At 38.3% G+C, this 16,755-nt stretch overlaps 1 protein-coding gene across 1 annotated transcript in view; it reads right to left on the minus strand.

Moving 5' to 3' along the window:
• Positions 1-16,755, minus strand: part of LOC127369695 (cadherin-12-like) — a 98,140-nt gene that overhangs the window by 10,795 nt on the left and 70,590 nt on the right. The window contains exons 7-9 of the mRNA XM_051411305.1: positions 11,553-11,806; positions 6,187-6,323; positions 609-730 (exon numbers count right to left, since the gene is read on the minus strand). Of these exons, the coding sequence (XP_051267265.1) occupies positions 609-730; positions 6,187-6,323; positions 11,553-11,806 (513 nt within the window). The remainder of the gene's footprint in view (positions 1-608; positions 731-6,186; positions 6,324-11,552; positions 11,807-16,755) is intronic.

The following is a 16,755-nucleotide window of genomic DNA, read 5'->3' on the forward strand; positions in this document are numbered from 1 at the left end:
TGCGCACAGGCAAATTCTCTGCTGCATCTCAAATATATCATCTGAAATGTACTCTAGGTTGCTGATATGCAAAGCACTACTGTGCTTTATGATTGCTTCTCCAGCTGAATCGAACTCTATGACACAATCAGTTCAAGATTTAGATTCATACACTGTGCTGAAGGGTTCTCTGCAAACTCCTTTGAAATAAAAGGTTTTATTCAAGTGACCTTGAGTAAAATACTGGAAACAAACCCTGTGTTTAGTATCAATCTGAGAGCTAAATGTGTGTAATATGGGGGTCCAAAAAGCAGAAAATACCACTGAATTGTATCTCCACACGCCACAAAATCAGTGTTTATTTCTGCCTAAGTGTAAGCAATGACTCTCTGCCAGCGCTTATATGAATCCACACCTTTCAGAATCAATTTAACACCTTAAGCTAGTTTTCAACAACCACCTTGAAGCCATATAAGCTCTATTGGACAACAAACAACACTCCAATCAACAGTTGTCAACTCACTGAAAAATCAACACGTCTTAACACTAGAACATTTGTTGTGTTCAATGCCACAAGCACATGACGTGTGCACAGAAAAAGGCAGGGAAGAGAGCAAACGTGAACGTACCTGTCCCACTTTGGCATTTTCACACACAAAGGTCTCATAAGGACTGGCGAGTTCAGGTGGGAACTCATTGATGTCCAATACATGGACAGTGACGGCCACCCGACTGGTCAGAACTGGACTATCTGGAGAAGAAAACACAACATAGAAGAGTTCAAATAAAGCACAAACTCAGGACTAGATAGTGTTACATGAATAAAAAAAATAAAAATACAGTATGGACGTTTTTTTTTTTAATTACAGCACTGACATCATGTGGATATCTAAAGTACTACCATCATATGATGAGTGAAAGCATAAAGGTTTATCATTGTTGCAGTAGGATGGCCAAGTGGTTTAAGAGGCCGCCCGAGTGTCCAGTCAGAGTGTCCTTGAGCAGATGCTAAACTGCTTAGCTGCTCGCCCACTGTAGGTTGCTCTGGTTAAATGCGTCTGCTAGGAAACCATTCATAGGTCTGGAACATGTTGATGCATAAATTGCACCCGGACACTGCTGTTTTATGACGCTTTTGATTAATGATGAAAAGGAGAATTAAATAAAAACACAGTAAATGCATCCCGTGTGCTGCCTACAAATAAAGCATGTCTAAGATTATATAATATGGGTCTTTAGAGAGAATATTTTCCTCAGGTTCTGTTATGGGTTTAAGCTATAAGATGTGCAGCCCATATTAATTATAGTGTGAAAGCCCCCTTGAGAGGGACTAACTTGAATCCAGGGTTGTTTGTTACAATGTTTCCTCACTGCAGGGGCACAACGGGGAAATGTTCTTTTTGTGTGAAAGCCCAAGTAAGGTAAACTTTATGGATTTGATGTGGGAATAGGCTTTGCTCTGCAGCGGGGGGCTTAGTGTGCGCTTGTTTGTAAGTGCTAGTGCATGGGTGCATAGGTAGGTTTGTGTGTAGGTGGGTGGTTTTGAAGAATGCTGGGGGGGGGTGGAGGGGTCTGTAGAATCGTCTCAAGGGAATTGGAGACGCAGCCACAGCTCAGTTTGTAACCTGTCTCTGACCTTGATGGAAAAAGCAATCTTCCCACCGAGGTAAAAATGACACCAAGCATGGGATTTGCTGCTTTGCACTGACTGAACTACTAACATTGATGCTCACCCAGCAAAAATACTGATCTTTTCGGTCACTGAGGTCCTCAATTGTTTGGCCTCTAAAAAGTTTGAACAACTTAAAAATCTTCTAGATCAATGAAAAGTCCCGGGCTTCTGGATACAAGAGTTTATCATTTCCTCCTCATCCCATCTCAAAAACTCATCTCCATAACTGTTGACTGGCTCTAAGCATGTCATCAGTGATATATCTTATAGCCCACTAGATGGAGCAATGGTATAGTGGTTATATTCAAATCTGACTAGTGTCAGCATTTCAGCCCAATAACAAATGCTCTATTCATTTTATTGAAACAAAATCCTGTATTGCCAGAGAATGCTTGGTTGGTCAGCCATAAAGTTGCCTGCTTTATACTGCTTTTCTACTGGATATTACTTTTTTAATTAAGCTCATTATAATAAAAAACCTCCATCTTTGCAAGCAATCAACCACAAATCTATAAAAATGTGCTGCAAAACATAGATAGGAAGATTCTTTGTGGATACCAATCTGTTAAAAGTGCAACTGTAGACAGAATAAGTAAGCAAAGTCACAACATAAAACTTCATGTTGGTGTGAAACTACACTCAATTGCTGTAAATAGATAGAGCGTGTGCTTCCTCATTGCCTCCTGCCAAGGTTATTATTGCATTTAATAGATCTTCCCCTCTCTTTGACTCCTAAAAATTGCCACTGGGCTTAAATGCCAAAAAGCAAACCGTTAATCTAGCCCCGGCTCTTATTTAGCACGCCTTCTGCTGTGTACTGTGTCTCAGGAGAGCAGCAGACACTGCTCTCATTTTGCTGCATGACTGCGGTGTCTAGCAATGACCGGACAAATCTCTGAGGCTTTGTGAAGTGAAAAGTCTCCATCTCAGGTGTTGTGCTAATCATTGCAGAGTAAAGGTACCTATATTCAAGGAAAATGTCAACCAACAAACTCATATTGTTGGATGTTTTCCTCAGAGTCATTGTCACAGAGAAGAAAAGGCGTGGGTGGATAAATGTTAGAAAGCATTAGCAGCAAGGACACACAGTAGATGCAGAAACGGGTCAAATGTGGAGGTCTGCAATAATTTACTGTTTATTGAAAACTGCTGTGCAGTGCCAACTGAGGCTGCTCGAGAATGTAGAAAAGTCAGGACATATTTTTCTGTGTGTGACCTCTTCTCATACAATGCATTATTTCTATGGGAATTGAAGGTATTTTGCTTCAATATTTATAGCTGTTCTTCATGGTTTAAAACCCGAATAACAGACAGACAACATCCTGACGATGATAATAGAATGCATCGCAGTGGAGCCATAACAGCTATCCAATACCCAGAACACGAAGTTCTGCCAAATCTCACTCAAGGTCAAAAACACATTTGAACTCACAAGTTGGGACACGGTCCGTGTATGTTTTGGTCATTGGATTTTCCTTTCAGAAACGGGTATTAAAAAACAGAAAACGAGTGGTTATTTGATTTTCGTTTTAAAATACAAAAATTAAAATTGAAATACAAGGCGTTTTTCTTTTTCATGGTCAGAAAGGGATGAGCGAAATTAAAAAAATTATTCGATTTTCATTTTCTATTTCATATAACAAAAATTAAAATCACTAGAAAACAGAAACAGAAAAAAGGCCTGTTTTTCATATTCTGAGACCGGATGTTGTCATTAACAGGACCGTGCTGTGTAGAAGAAACAGTAGGCTAGTAGACTGCGTTCAATCCAGCCGTGAGTCCGATCTCCGTGGTCAAATCAGCCGCACTTAAATTTAGAGTGTACAAGTATTCTCAGCATTATGGTAAATGCGGAGAAACAGCGTATTTACTTCCGGTTTTCAAAATAAAGGTATTTAGAGCCGTAAGCTATAATTAAAATATGTTACATTAAAGTGTTTCATGTGCCCCTGATGAAAAAAAAACACTTTATATCAAGTATCTTTACTGCACCAGTGTGGAGAAATGCCAAAATAAAAGCCTCATATTTATGCCTCCAGAGATTGCATATTTGACCATATTTGAGGTACTGTAAAAACATATTGCTCAGTGTTTCCTGGCTACTGATGGTATATTTGACTTTTACACATATGAGACTACAAACATACTTAATATCAAGCATTTTTACTGTACAAATTTGGTCCCATATTTATACTTCCAGATTCCATATTTTCTTATATTTTTGAGCTACTGTAAAAACATATTGCTCAATATTTCCAGGCTATGGGTGAAACATTTTCATTATACTTCAATAATGCTGCAGTAATCATGACAAAATTTCACACAAATGTTTAATAACATCTTGATAATATAAACACTAAACACAAAATCCTACACAATTCTAATTTGTTTACTTTTCTCACAAAATGCAATGCAGTCCACATTCTTCTTATTTTGCTGCTCTGCTGTGTCCATTTGTAGGTAAAAGGGAAAAATAATTAGTTTTAACTTCAACTTTGGGACTTTTATTCTTCAATTTCTCCAAATTGGTACTGTAAAAATGCTTGATATTAAGTATACTTGTAGTCTTAGATGTGTAGAAGTCAAATATATCATCCATAGCCAGGAATTATTGAGCAAAGTGTTTTTACAGTAGCTCAAATATATGAAAATACCACTTGGAGGTACAAATATGGACTTTTATTGTTGAATTTCTCCAAATTGGTACAGTAAAAATGCTTGATATTAAGTATGTTTGTAGTCTCATATGTGTAAAAGTCAAATATACCATCAGTAGCCAGGAAACACTGAGCAATATGTTTTTACAGTACCTCAAATATGGTCAAATATGCAATCTCTGGAGGCATAAATATGAGACTTTTATTTTGGCATTTCTCCACACTGGTGCAGTAAAGATACTTGATATAAAGTGTTTTTTTTCATCAGGGGCACATGAAACACTTTAATGTAACATATTTTAATTTACGGCTCTAAATACCTTTATTTTGAAAACCGGAAGTAAATACGCTGTTTCTCCGCATTTACCATAATGCTGAGAATACTTGTACACTCTAAATTTAAGTGCGGCTGATTTGACCACGGAGATCGGACTCACGGCTGGATTGAACGCAGTCTACTAGTCTACTGTTTCTTCTACACAGCACCGTCCTGTAAATGACAACATCCGGTCTCAGAATATGAACAAACAGGCCTTTTTTCCGTTTCTGTTTTCTAGTGATTTTAATTTTTGTTATATGAAATAGAAAATGAAAATCGAATCATTTTTTAAATTTCGCTCATCCCTTTCTGACCATGAAAAAGAAAAACGTCTTGTATTTCAATTTTAATTTTTGTATTTTAAAACGAAAATCAAATAACCACTCGTTTTCTGTTTTTTAATACCCGTTTCTGAAAGGAAAATCCAATGACCAAAACATACACGGACCGGACACAAACGCCGGGGTGCTGAGTTTATCTTTATCTCGACTGCACCAGTGCAACCATTATTTTTTTTTCTGGAAGTGAATTTTCTTTTCTTTCTTTCTTTTTTCTCTCATAGTGAAAATTGTCTCTAGAGGAACATCTGTCCTCCGAGAGGGGAATCGGAGAGGGCAGATGGTTGGATCAGAGGCTGACTTGGGCAAAGGTGATAAGAAAGGGCTAAAACGCAGGTGGGCAAGATGTGCAGAAATACTGCCTGATTCCTGCGTCACTAGAACATGTAACGCCCTTTTTTAAACTCCCATCTTCCTCCTACTCCCTCCTCCCACCATCACATATCCTTTCAGTCTACCTCATCCTCCAGTTCCTTGACACTTATGCACAAAAGTCACACAAAGAAACACACGCACACACACATTGAAAACAGAATTAGCATGTCACTCCAATGACCTTGAGGGGAAGTGAGTAATATCAGTTTCCAAGGCGACAATGACTCAAGTTTTAACAGCCCATATTTCACAGTCTGTCCTAATGAATATACAGCGTGGGTAATTTTGATTGAGCACCAGCCTGCCTCTGGGATAATGACTTTGACGGTTCTTAGCAGATTTGATGACTTGATGACGATGGATTTGCTTATTTATCCGGAAATTTGCTCCACTTCCTTCATAAAAACATAATTAGCTTGATGGCATGTCTTAAAGCCACCGCTCTGCATTACTTCACTCTTTCTTGAGCTTGGCTCACAACATGCTGTGACGCGACCACATCTGCTCGCTGTAAAACTCTGTAAGGTTCACATTTTACTGCGGTGTAAGTAAAAGTTGACTCTGGCAAGAAAAGCTCTCTTCCAATGCCAATGTCATCAAACGTGTTAAAAAAGACAGTTAAAAATGAAAACAGAGTTGAAGTGAGTATGCTAGAGGAGACAATGTCCTGAAGATACATCCCTCTGGGAAAGCCATCATGGTTTATAGTCACCTATAAACCTTTCCAGCAAAATGGGATTGAGTATTGACTTGAGTAAAAGCGTGTTAAATCCTTCACACAGATTATGGTGGGGGAAGGACAACGCCACCTGCATGAATCACAATCGATCTTGTTGTCATACTTACTAAGTTTGGTTGCCACGATGGAGATATTGTGCTGGGCGATACTCTCTCTGTCAAGGAGTTCGTTTGTGGAAATTGTTCCCTCCACTGGATCAATGTCAAAGTAGCTGTCCAAGTCACTCTTCCAGTCAATGGAATACCTGAAAGAAAATGTTTGTTTAATGGCATCCATTTCCAACATAAACCAGAGAATTAAACCACAGTGATTCTCCCTCTGGTCTCATGTATATGAGTTAGGTGTAATATAATGTTGGCGTAGCCTTCATTACTCATTCTGAATGGTCATTTCCAGAAAATGTGCTGAGGATCGCATATACATTCCAATCTAGTAATGGGGCACATGTACTTTGGCCATGCTGAGCAAACGGATTTCTTGGGAACATAATGAATTTTAGGCACTGTTGAAACCGTATCAATCTCTCACGGCCGATGAACAACAAAGGCATAAAATGTTGGTTTGGTGTCTGAGAACAGAGGATACGCCGTCCTCTCTGAGAAATACATCTCTGGTCTTGCCCAGTCGCTCTGAATGCAAACTATGAAATACAAAAGAGATCTGAAACCAAACCGCATGCCACTGACAGCGCCATTCATCATGCCATGCTATTTGATCTTAAAAGGCTATTTTTCATTAATAATTTTTGCGATCGTCAGTGGGGCTCCCACAGGACAAAATATGTTGTTGTCTTTTATTCGTCTTCACAAGGAGGTCAGAGGTTGGGGGTTCAGTGCCTTGCTTGCAGGCACTTTGCACAGGACAGATGCTTAATTTCTCATGGGCTTGAGCCTGGACTTTCCACATGAAGGACAGCCACTCTAGGCCAAGAGTCTGCCATTTTTCTTTTCTTACTCTTAGCAAGCTATTTGATCTTAAAAGGGCATTTCTCATTAATATTTCTCATGCTTGTTTTTTTTACACTGTAGAGCCTCAAACTGGACTTGACTCACTCATTAAGAAAAAGAGGCCTAGCGTGCATTTAAACCCCCAAGTATTTTACTGTAATGAGAATGATAACAAAACCACTTCAGTAGAATTTTTTTACAAGCTTTGGTTCCATCAAATTTTCTGTTTCAATTTTGATTTGTCCACGTCCACTCTTTAAGTGTGTGTTGCGCGTAGCCTTGAAGTGAACATGATCGTGTCAAAATAGTTTAGTGTGAGTCTCTTTGATAAATATTACAGCCAAACTCCCATCAAGGGTTCAAAAGATCAATGGTTTGCGATCTTTCCTCAGGGCAAAACGCTTTTTTGTGTGGGGGGGTTATTATTTGAGTCAAGCTGCTATACTAAAGCATACGTTTCACTGTCAGTGTGGCCCAGTGGTTTGAGAAACTGCCTCATAACCAGACTATTACAAACTAAATCACAGAGTATGAATGTTTTGACATTTCCATGACCCAACAACAAACCCCCGCCAGGGCACAAGATAAATGGCAAACATGTTTCATAAACTATACTTTTCTGTACTCACGTGAGATAGAAAACATAAAAAACGTTTTACCTGTAATTGGTTCAATCTCAGTAATCAGTAAGGAGAATAGAGCTCATCAACAGCTGTGAGAAAGAAATCAAAGATCTAAAGAGTCTACTTAAGCTCAACTCAGCTCTGAGAACTGTAGATATGAAAATTAATTACAGCGTTATCTCCTACTTGCAACAGCAGTGCAGCGAACATTACACACGGTAATACACACGGTAGTTGAGGAAAAAGTAAAGGCACATTTGTGTTTATTTTCCACAGTCATTGATTTTTAGAGTTTATGGTTTTGCTGCAGTAAACACTTTCAAGTTCATGACCAGTGTGGCTCTTCGGTGTCTTGTGATCTGTGGTTACCATTTTAGATGGAAGCCAAAAGTTGAGTCTTTAAAACTTATTCTAACTTTAGGAAGCTCTTTGGATTCGACCAGCAATGCAGTATTCATGATGCCCTTTTGTTTCTCCAGCTGGAGATAACTCTGCACTATACTGCTAAATAGCAGAATCAGTTGAGTCTAAAGTCTAAAAGCATAATTCCCTATGCATGATGGGTCATTGGGTCTATTGTTTTGAAGTGAAGAATGCAAGGCTGCTCTCTGAAGACACACAAATGAACAATGTCAGCTGTGGTACTGATGAATATTTAAAGTGCTGAAGACAAAGTGGAGATCCACAGAATAGAGGGAATACGCTTTTTGTTGTACAAATCTCTGCTGCTTCTATTTTTTGTTGTTCCTGGAATAAAATATTCATAATAAAACAACTTCTGTGCATGCAACAGGTATTTTTACCATTTGTGTTACGATCAAACGAAACATCTTCGAAGAACCATTATTACAAAGCAATGTGCCTGAGCAAAAGTAGCAACTGTAATAGATTTTAACAAAATGGTTCTCATACATTTTTAAGGATGCACTTCTTTTGTCTTTGCCAATGACAGTCTATTGTTATCTACCACTCAAGTTGTATGGTAGAACACAGGATAGCGTGCACGTGTGTGTATTTGTGTGGTAGTGGGTTCATAGCAAGACGGAGAGACTGAGAAAGAAAAGGAATGGCTTGCCTTGAGTATAAATCAGGAGTTGAGTCAAGCATGTCAGAACTATAAAACTGAGCAGTGATGTTTGAATGTCCCACCTGATAATTATAGAGGAGAGACCAGCAGTCTACAGTATAGTGCCTTGTAAAATTATTTAGGACCCTAAAGTTTTGGGAGATATTGTTTTGCTATGAATTATGTTTGACAATGATTAATTTTTTTAATTATATGGAAAAGCAATCAAAGATAAATGAAAACATAAGGAATGCCACTGAATGTATAAATTAAAACAGTAGAGAAAAATTGTTTGCATTAATATTTATTCTTCACTGATATACTACACTACTGCTTATATTTTCTATCAGCTGTCATGTTCAATTTAGATTGTATTTATTTTTACTGAACAATGTTTAATGTGCAGACTTTCTTTGTATGGTCCAAACACCAACTCTTTTTTTCGAATCCATCCCAAAACTGTTAGTGTAACACTATCAGGAGGATGGCTTCCTCTATGTGACTTGGTCCATTTTAATTAAGGCCCATGAAAGTCTGAAAGAAACATAATAATCCACTTGATCATACCGTTGCCAAGCCAGACCAACAACACTAACATTCAATGTGCACTGTTATGTAATTCAACATCTACACAAAGATAACTTTAATATTTAGAATTACCATTAGCTAAGTTATGCCAATCATCACGATAATAATAAACAAATACATCTTAAAAACTGTATTATTTTACAATAGCTTCAAAGTACTGCACCAACTGCATGGAAACAGTTGGCCACTCTATTAAGAAATAACTTTTTTTTAAATGAACAAAAACTGAAACTGTGCGTATAACAGGTATGATGCAGCAATAAATAAAACTGCGTGACTCAAGACATGAGACAGAATAATTCCTTTTGAAACTAAAAATACTTTTTAGCCTAAGCTGCAGTTTTAGGGATATCAGCTGAAATGAGGCATATTATGTAAGATGACTGCCTCTGATAGCAAAATGTGAGTGTGTGAACAGGGTTGCTCTCCTTAACCAAAAAGTTAATGTAGTGAGTAAAGATTAAAAAAAATGGAATGAAATGTAACTTCAAAATAGTTTGAGCATTCATTGTCAGACTTAAGTCAGTATCTGCACTCTAAAAATAAATAAGAGTTCAAATATCCCTCTCATTTTAAGAGCGCAGATATCAGGTTCAGTTATGCAAATATAGGGCCACTAATAAAGTTATAATATTGTCTATGTCACATCACCAACATGTCCAGTGCCAAGAGATGATTCTGGCAGGATTTTACATGACAATGTCAAATGTACTACATAGATTGATTAGTGCACAAACTGATGAGTAAAACTGACGATACTCTCAAGATTAAAGCCATGATGACATTGATGAATGGAGACTGGAGACATTGATGAATGGATTAGAGCTCTAAAACCTTCAATCACTGGCTGCAGTATCACAGTACTTCTCCCTCTAGCTTTTTTTTATCCTCGCGGGAGTTACGAGGGATATTTGGTTCAATAGTAAAGCCTCTCAAGATGAAGATGTGCGTTCATATCCAGGCTTAATTCATTCACTGTTTCAGAGTAAAATTGAGTCAGTCTGAATTATTTAAACTGATTTACATAACTATAGGTCACACTGACATGCAGCTTATTTCTTATTTCCTTATCGCTATCTACTATTCAAGGAGAAAAGTTTTACGAAATACTCACAATTTAATCAGACAATCAAAACCCAGTTCTTATAATCTTTCAATTAAGTTATTAAGATTATGTCGGAACAATATCAGATTCAGAACAGAACAGAAAATATTGTTCCTTTATGGATTATATTCCATAAATATCATCCATATCTTTAAATTGTGTTTTAAAAATGTAAATAATTAGATTATTTAAATGAATACATTTAAATGGGATAATTCATTGGAAAGATTTATGTTTTTTCTCATTCAGTTTGTCCATTAAAGCCCATAATTTCCATAATAACAAATTCCCCTCAGGGATAAAAAGTAATTCTGATCTGATTCTGAATTTGTTTAATGCAAAAGATTGGAAAGAAATGAAATATCTATTTTTCTACCAAGATAACTGGACTTTATGATATTCACAAATAAACTCTATATTGCCATTAAAGTAATCTGATTCCCCCTTAACGGACAAGTGTGTATGATTTAGTGACATCTAGTGGTTAGTTTTCACATTGCAACTAATTGAACACCACTGGTATCTTGGAATGAGAATGGGTTGTGAATGTTGAAGGAAAAACCATGGTGGCCCCACAACTTGTGAAAGAAATGAAAGGTCCTATCTACAGCCAGTATACTGTTCATTCTGGGCTACTGTAGAAACATTGCAGTTTAACATGGTGGACTCCATGGAAGGCAACCCTTTGCATTTATACACAAAAAAGGCTCATTTCTAAAACACAACAATTGAAAACACAACAATTCGTAAATTCAGGTGATTATACACTAATGAAGACGTACCTATGAATATTATATCCCATTTCTGCAAAGAGATCCTCAGAAATGTTACACAATAAAGTGCTAAAGGGACCTTTAAGTCCCTTTTAAATTCAGTTAAGATTGTGAATTTGGGCTGTTTGCTAGAGAGAAAAAGAAATAAAACATGTTCACCAGACATAATCTAAATATGTCATGAGTAACCTAAAACAACATTGACCATTTTAGTCAAAGTGGAGCAAAGCAGTTGAAAGCTTACACAGTATAAATGTTTGCAGCCACTTAGATCACTTTGATAAATGCATTTCAATTTAACACCAAAGTACAAAAGAGTGTAGTGAAACTCACGTGTAAAGTGTATATTGTTTTAGACACTTTAACTTTACCTGACTGGACTGCTGCTGGCATCTAAATCCTGTGCTGTCACCGCTCCAATGATGGTGCCCGCGGGTGTGTCCTCGTACACATCCATCATATAGGAGGGCTTATTGAACACCGGGGGCTCGTCCACATCCAAAACGTTAATCTTCACTGTTGCTGTGTCTTTGAAGGCCCCAAAGCTTTGAAATCGTGGATCCAGATGAGCATTAGAGGCATCTACCTTAAAGGTGTATGCCTTCTTGGTTTCAAAGTCCAGCGGCTACAAAAAACAGAAAAGAATACAGTTAACATTACTTTTATAACTAGTTCATTTTCACATAATTGTACCCTGATCTACAATGTGTCAACTCTCCTGCTATAATTTACTTTCTGTGCAGTGTTCATCCAAGAGCACTTGAATAAATGCAGTAAATTAATATGAGCATCAGTGTTGACAGCAAGTTGGCCCTCAGTTCATTTTTGTTATTCCAGCATTTTCAAGGATGAGTAACTGGTATCAGATGTCAACAACAGCCTCCTCATACCCAACAAATTTTAGTATTTGGGTGATTTGAATGTTTATATTGTCACTCAGAACACATTCAAATGGCATTGTTCTCACCTGCCTGAAAAGTGCAGTAAACACACTTGTGAAAACACCCTCAGCTTATGATATCAAAGGTGATGATAGAATATATTTGTGTTATTTAAATGACAGCTCAAACGGCAGTCAATAGCACAGCAGTGCCTATTTCATTAGGATACACAGTAGGTCCTGACCAGGTTAATGTATTGTTCTCTCAGTGTGAATAAGTCAAGCTACAGTTACTTGGTTCTGCAGTATACGCCCCTGTTACAAGAGTTCTCCAAACAACAGCTCACAGGTTCATGTTCTACCTTCCAAAACCTCTGACATATCAGCCCAGGGTCAATTAGTCAAAAGCGAGGGGAGGAATCTGCATCCTCGGTATGTCTGTTGCTGAGGTGTAAACATCTGACAGCAGTGACACCCGTGTTCGTACTTCTGCCTGTCTCCTGCCCTCTCATGTGTGACCAACCATACTTGGCGAGCTTGCAGTCGTTCACGCTCTACTGGCCTTGAGTCACATGAGAGACATTCCTTTCTGTGTATTTCAAATTGACTAACATGTAACTACTATGGCGCCAATGCTATCTTCCTGCCCCAGGACTTGGGCTCCTCTGGCATGTTGTTTCAAAAGACACTGAGTGAAAACAGCTGGTAATAGCACAGAGAAGTGCGCTTATGTAAAGAGACAGTGAACGTGAGAAGGGAGGTTGTAGAAAAAAGCCTTTTTTGTGATGCTAGATAAATATGACCAGTCATCTGTCCAAATTAAATGCATATGAATTAGCAAAATAATTAGAGTCCAACCACTAGAAATGACCAGAGGCTGTGCAATCATGATTTCACAGTGATAGCAGATGCTTCTCAAGCCCTCAGTCTCTCCTCCATCTCCATGGTTTCACAGTCTCTGCTACAGCAGGTGTCCGTAAAAGAAAAAAAAAAAAGAGAGAGAGAGCTATGTGAAGGCAAGCCAATCTGAAAGCAATCATTGACCATCAACCACCATGATTGGTTTGATTACAGTGCGCCAGATGCAACTGGGTAGGCACAGCTATAAGATCCTTCAACAGGAAATACACTCTGTCCCTTTCAATCTCTTTCAAGAAGTGACAACACTGAGAGAAGACCAAGCTCCCCCGAAGCAACAGTCCCGCAGAAAAACTGAATTCACTGCAGGTGTCATTCAAATTCTGATCCCTACAATCAAACTAAAGGATTTCTTGCCAAGTTACATCTACAAAGTGGCCTAAAATTTACAGTCATTATTTAAGTTTATTGGACTTCCTGCTGGTTCCTGTGAATTCCTAGAAATCAGCATCAAAAGAAACTCAGTGTACTTCACTTTTCAAAGAGTGAGTTTCAGTTACGGAAACAAATGCATCAATAATGCAATCAAAACATTCTTGTTATTTGCAGTTTGTGTGATGCAAAACCAGTATGAAATATGCAAAGAAAATACCAAAGAAATAAATTAATACCAAGTAGGAGGCCCTCGTGTGCTGTATATCATATTGTTCCTGAACCACCACATGTACAGCCATGCATAGCTCAGCTGAAATACGTGCACAGGTGGAGGAGGAGGAGGAGGGAAGGCTATGCTGGGGAGGTGGACAGCAGGAGGTGTACACCAGGCCTCATTAGCCAGAGTCTCACTGGGGATGAGGAGAAGCACTGCTTTCCATCTCAACATGCTGCATCGCCACAATTAGGATAGAGGCCCAAACACTCACCCTTTATAACTGTCTAATTTTCATGTAATCCTCAGCTATCCGAAGACAGAGACTTGTGGAGTGCAATTGGGAAATGTTCTTTTCACTCGCAGACTTTGCACTTCTGACACAAATCTCCTCGCAAGCACAGCTAGCATCCTGGAGTTCCATTTGACAAATTATGTGCGCAAACAATGTCTAAACTTAAAACAGTTGAGCATGGATAAATATTATTTAGGCGCAGTAAAGTTAATAGTGACTGTTCTGATACGCTATTTTAAGGTTTTAGCTAATTATAGAGCTATCTTGTTTTCAGCCTTCTCGCTGTGGCCGATGAAGCAGTTAGACATTCAAAAGCACGTCAGTTTCATACAGTTATGTTGCTATAAAGTTGCTGACAGGCTTATTCAGCATTACACAGCCAAAACATAATGAGTATACTGGTTTGGTACACTCTCACAGAACGCCCAACTATACAGCTAAAACTAGAGAGCCATATTTTAACTCAAAGCTAGCTGGTATGCAGCTCATAGAAACTAAATTGATTGTACATTGATGTAGAATATACATTTTTAAAAACCAGAATCCTGGTAATTCAAATTATCGTTCCACATAACTTAACAGGACAAGTTAAATCCAGTCATTGAGAATAAAACAAAACTTCTAAACTTCTGCTAATGGTTACTAGCGTACAGGGCTAGTAGAAGAGATGACAAGCAAAACATAGAAACATTTGATATCAATGAATTGTTGAGTTAAATAACCAGCCTGGAAGCCATGAAATGGAGGCCCTACAATCTGTTTCATCTGTGACAGTTTGTCGGCTGGCCTGCAAAGTTTAAACCCTGTTTTTTTTTTTTTCCCTGCCTTTCTAGTGTCTCTCTACCTTTGTTGGCAAGAATTAATACTTAATGATCTTATGATAACATGCAACTGTAAGCCACTAATAACTTTAATGAGATGTTGTCTGCGAATCACATATCCTCACTGACAGTAGCTTTATTTGTGAGATAAATTCTTAGTTGATTAGCGAGCTAATAAGCTAACGACAAACAACAACAAACTCAAACTGATTATTTTCTCTTTTTGCCGAAGAGCCACCAGAGGGTGTGGTACATGACCTGAAAACTCTCTGCTCTGAATGACATCAAACATCTACTGTGTGTCAGCTGATTATTCAACTCATTATAATGTTTTACGTAGTTCATTTGACATATGTATCCATTCTAGTACATGTTTTAGTATTCCATTAGGATTGAAAGGTTTTGCTTGTGAAGGTACTCACTAAGTACCAGCAAATAATAGAGATGAAATCAGTGGAACAAATGCAGCTCATTTTCTCAGCAGATGGAGGCGGGAGAAGCCTTTGTGACACCCGTAGAACAATGCATGGACAGCCATATGATGAAGTGCCAAGACAATCCCACAGATGATTTTACATATTCTGGTTTGGGTGCAAAAAAGCAATGTTGAGAGCTTCAGACACACGATGCTCCAAGTATGTCTGAGATATCTGTTGTTAAATAGGAATAAAATGGGGCCAGGAGGGGGTAATGAGAAACTCTGAGTTAATGAGAAGACGTGCTAATGTGTCAACGCTTGACTTGGGGAGAATCAAATCAGATCTGGAGGCCATAGGGGAAATTTCCCAGGAAAGAAAAAGACGGCCATTCATTCTCTGACTGCATGTATCATTTTGCTCATTTTTTCCCCCCTTCCTCGAAGATGACCTACTTATGCGCTCAGAACCAGTGCTGTATGGGTAACTATTACCCATATCCACACATATATTATCTTTAAACAAGTTGCACGCACCTATGCATGTTCAATTACTCGTTTGAAGTGTCTCATTATAGCTTCAGTTGTTATGCACCTTTTATGGGTTACTGCGGACACAACAAGGAAGTGTATCAACGGAGGAATTTGTAAGGAGGACAGACCGAGTTCCTCTCATGTCAGTGCTGCTGCTCTTCAACATCACAACAGAACACACTTGAAATTCTAGACATGGTGCTGCGCCCTTTGATATGTAAATGTGCACCTTCATTGCACTGGCAGTGATACTGAATGAAGGAACTTTTTTTTTTTTCTTGCCAATTGAACGTGTTATGTTCCAAGGGAATTTGTTAATTTAGAACAGGGGACTAATCAAGGCATCACAGTCTCATAGGTACAGTATTATACTTTACAGGCATTAAAAAGTCCTTACATCGTCAGGTTCACATGTGCGAATACTGAACAATGGATTTGCTAGTTGATGATTTATACTGAGCTATAATAAGAGCAAATCCATAAACTGAAATCTGTTCCTCACTTGATACTTAGGTCTGTTCCTGGTCCCTCCCCCATAGCTTGCTCCCTGCGCGTTGTAAAGTGTTGGTTGCAGCTGTTTTTTCAGCTTGCTGGTTATTTTGGGGATGGGAGAAGCAGAATGATATGCATATTGAATAGATTCTCAGTTTTTGCGTTCAGTTCAGTATCACCATTGCAGAGTTCAATATTCTTCCCAAACCTCAGCTACGCTCACTCAGTAATATGGGTCTACTGTCTTCTGCCAACACCCAGAGTGAACCTAGCCTTTCCCCTTGAAGAATCATTATCACAGCATAGCAAGTCATTAGCAGCCTGATATCATTTGTTTGTGCTGAATACAGGTATTACCTGAAGAGGCTGAAGATTAAATAGGCTGAAAAATACTGCAAATGTTGTTTAATATGTGATACGCAGAGCAGTCTTAAATCCATTTAACCACAGTATTATATATTTACAATACAACTTATGAATCATTAACACCCCCTCACATGATTTATCCTCTGAGAGTAAATCAAAGCTAAGCCAAACATGCCTAGAATATCGCACATTTCTAATTGCAGCTTTGTGAGCCAACATATTTCTCCAAACAGCAACATGAGGCCTTGTTTGGATGCTTAATTC

This window comes from Dicentrarchus labrax, unplaced genomic scaffold, assembly GCF_905237075.1.
Source record: "Dicentrarchus labrax unplaced genomic scaffold, dlabrax2021, whole genome shotgun sequence".
In the NCBI taxonomy this organism is placed as follows: Eukaryota; Metazoa; Chordata; class Actinopteri; family Moronidae; genus Dicentrarchus; species Dicentrarchus labrax.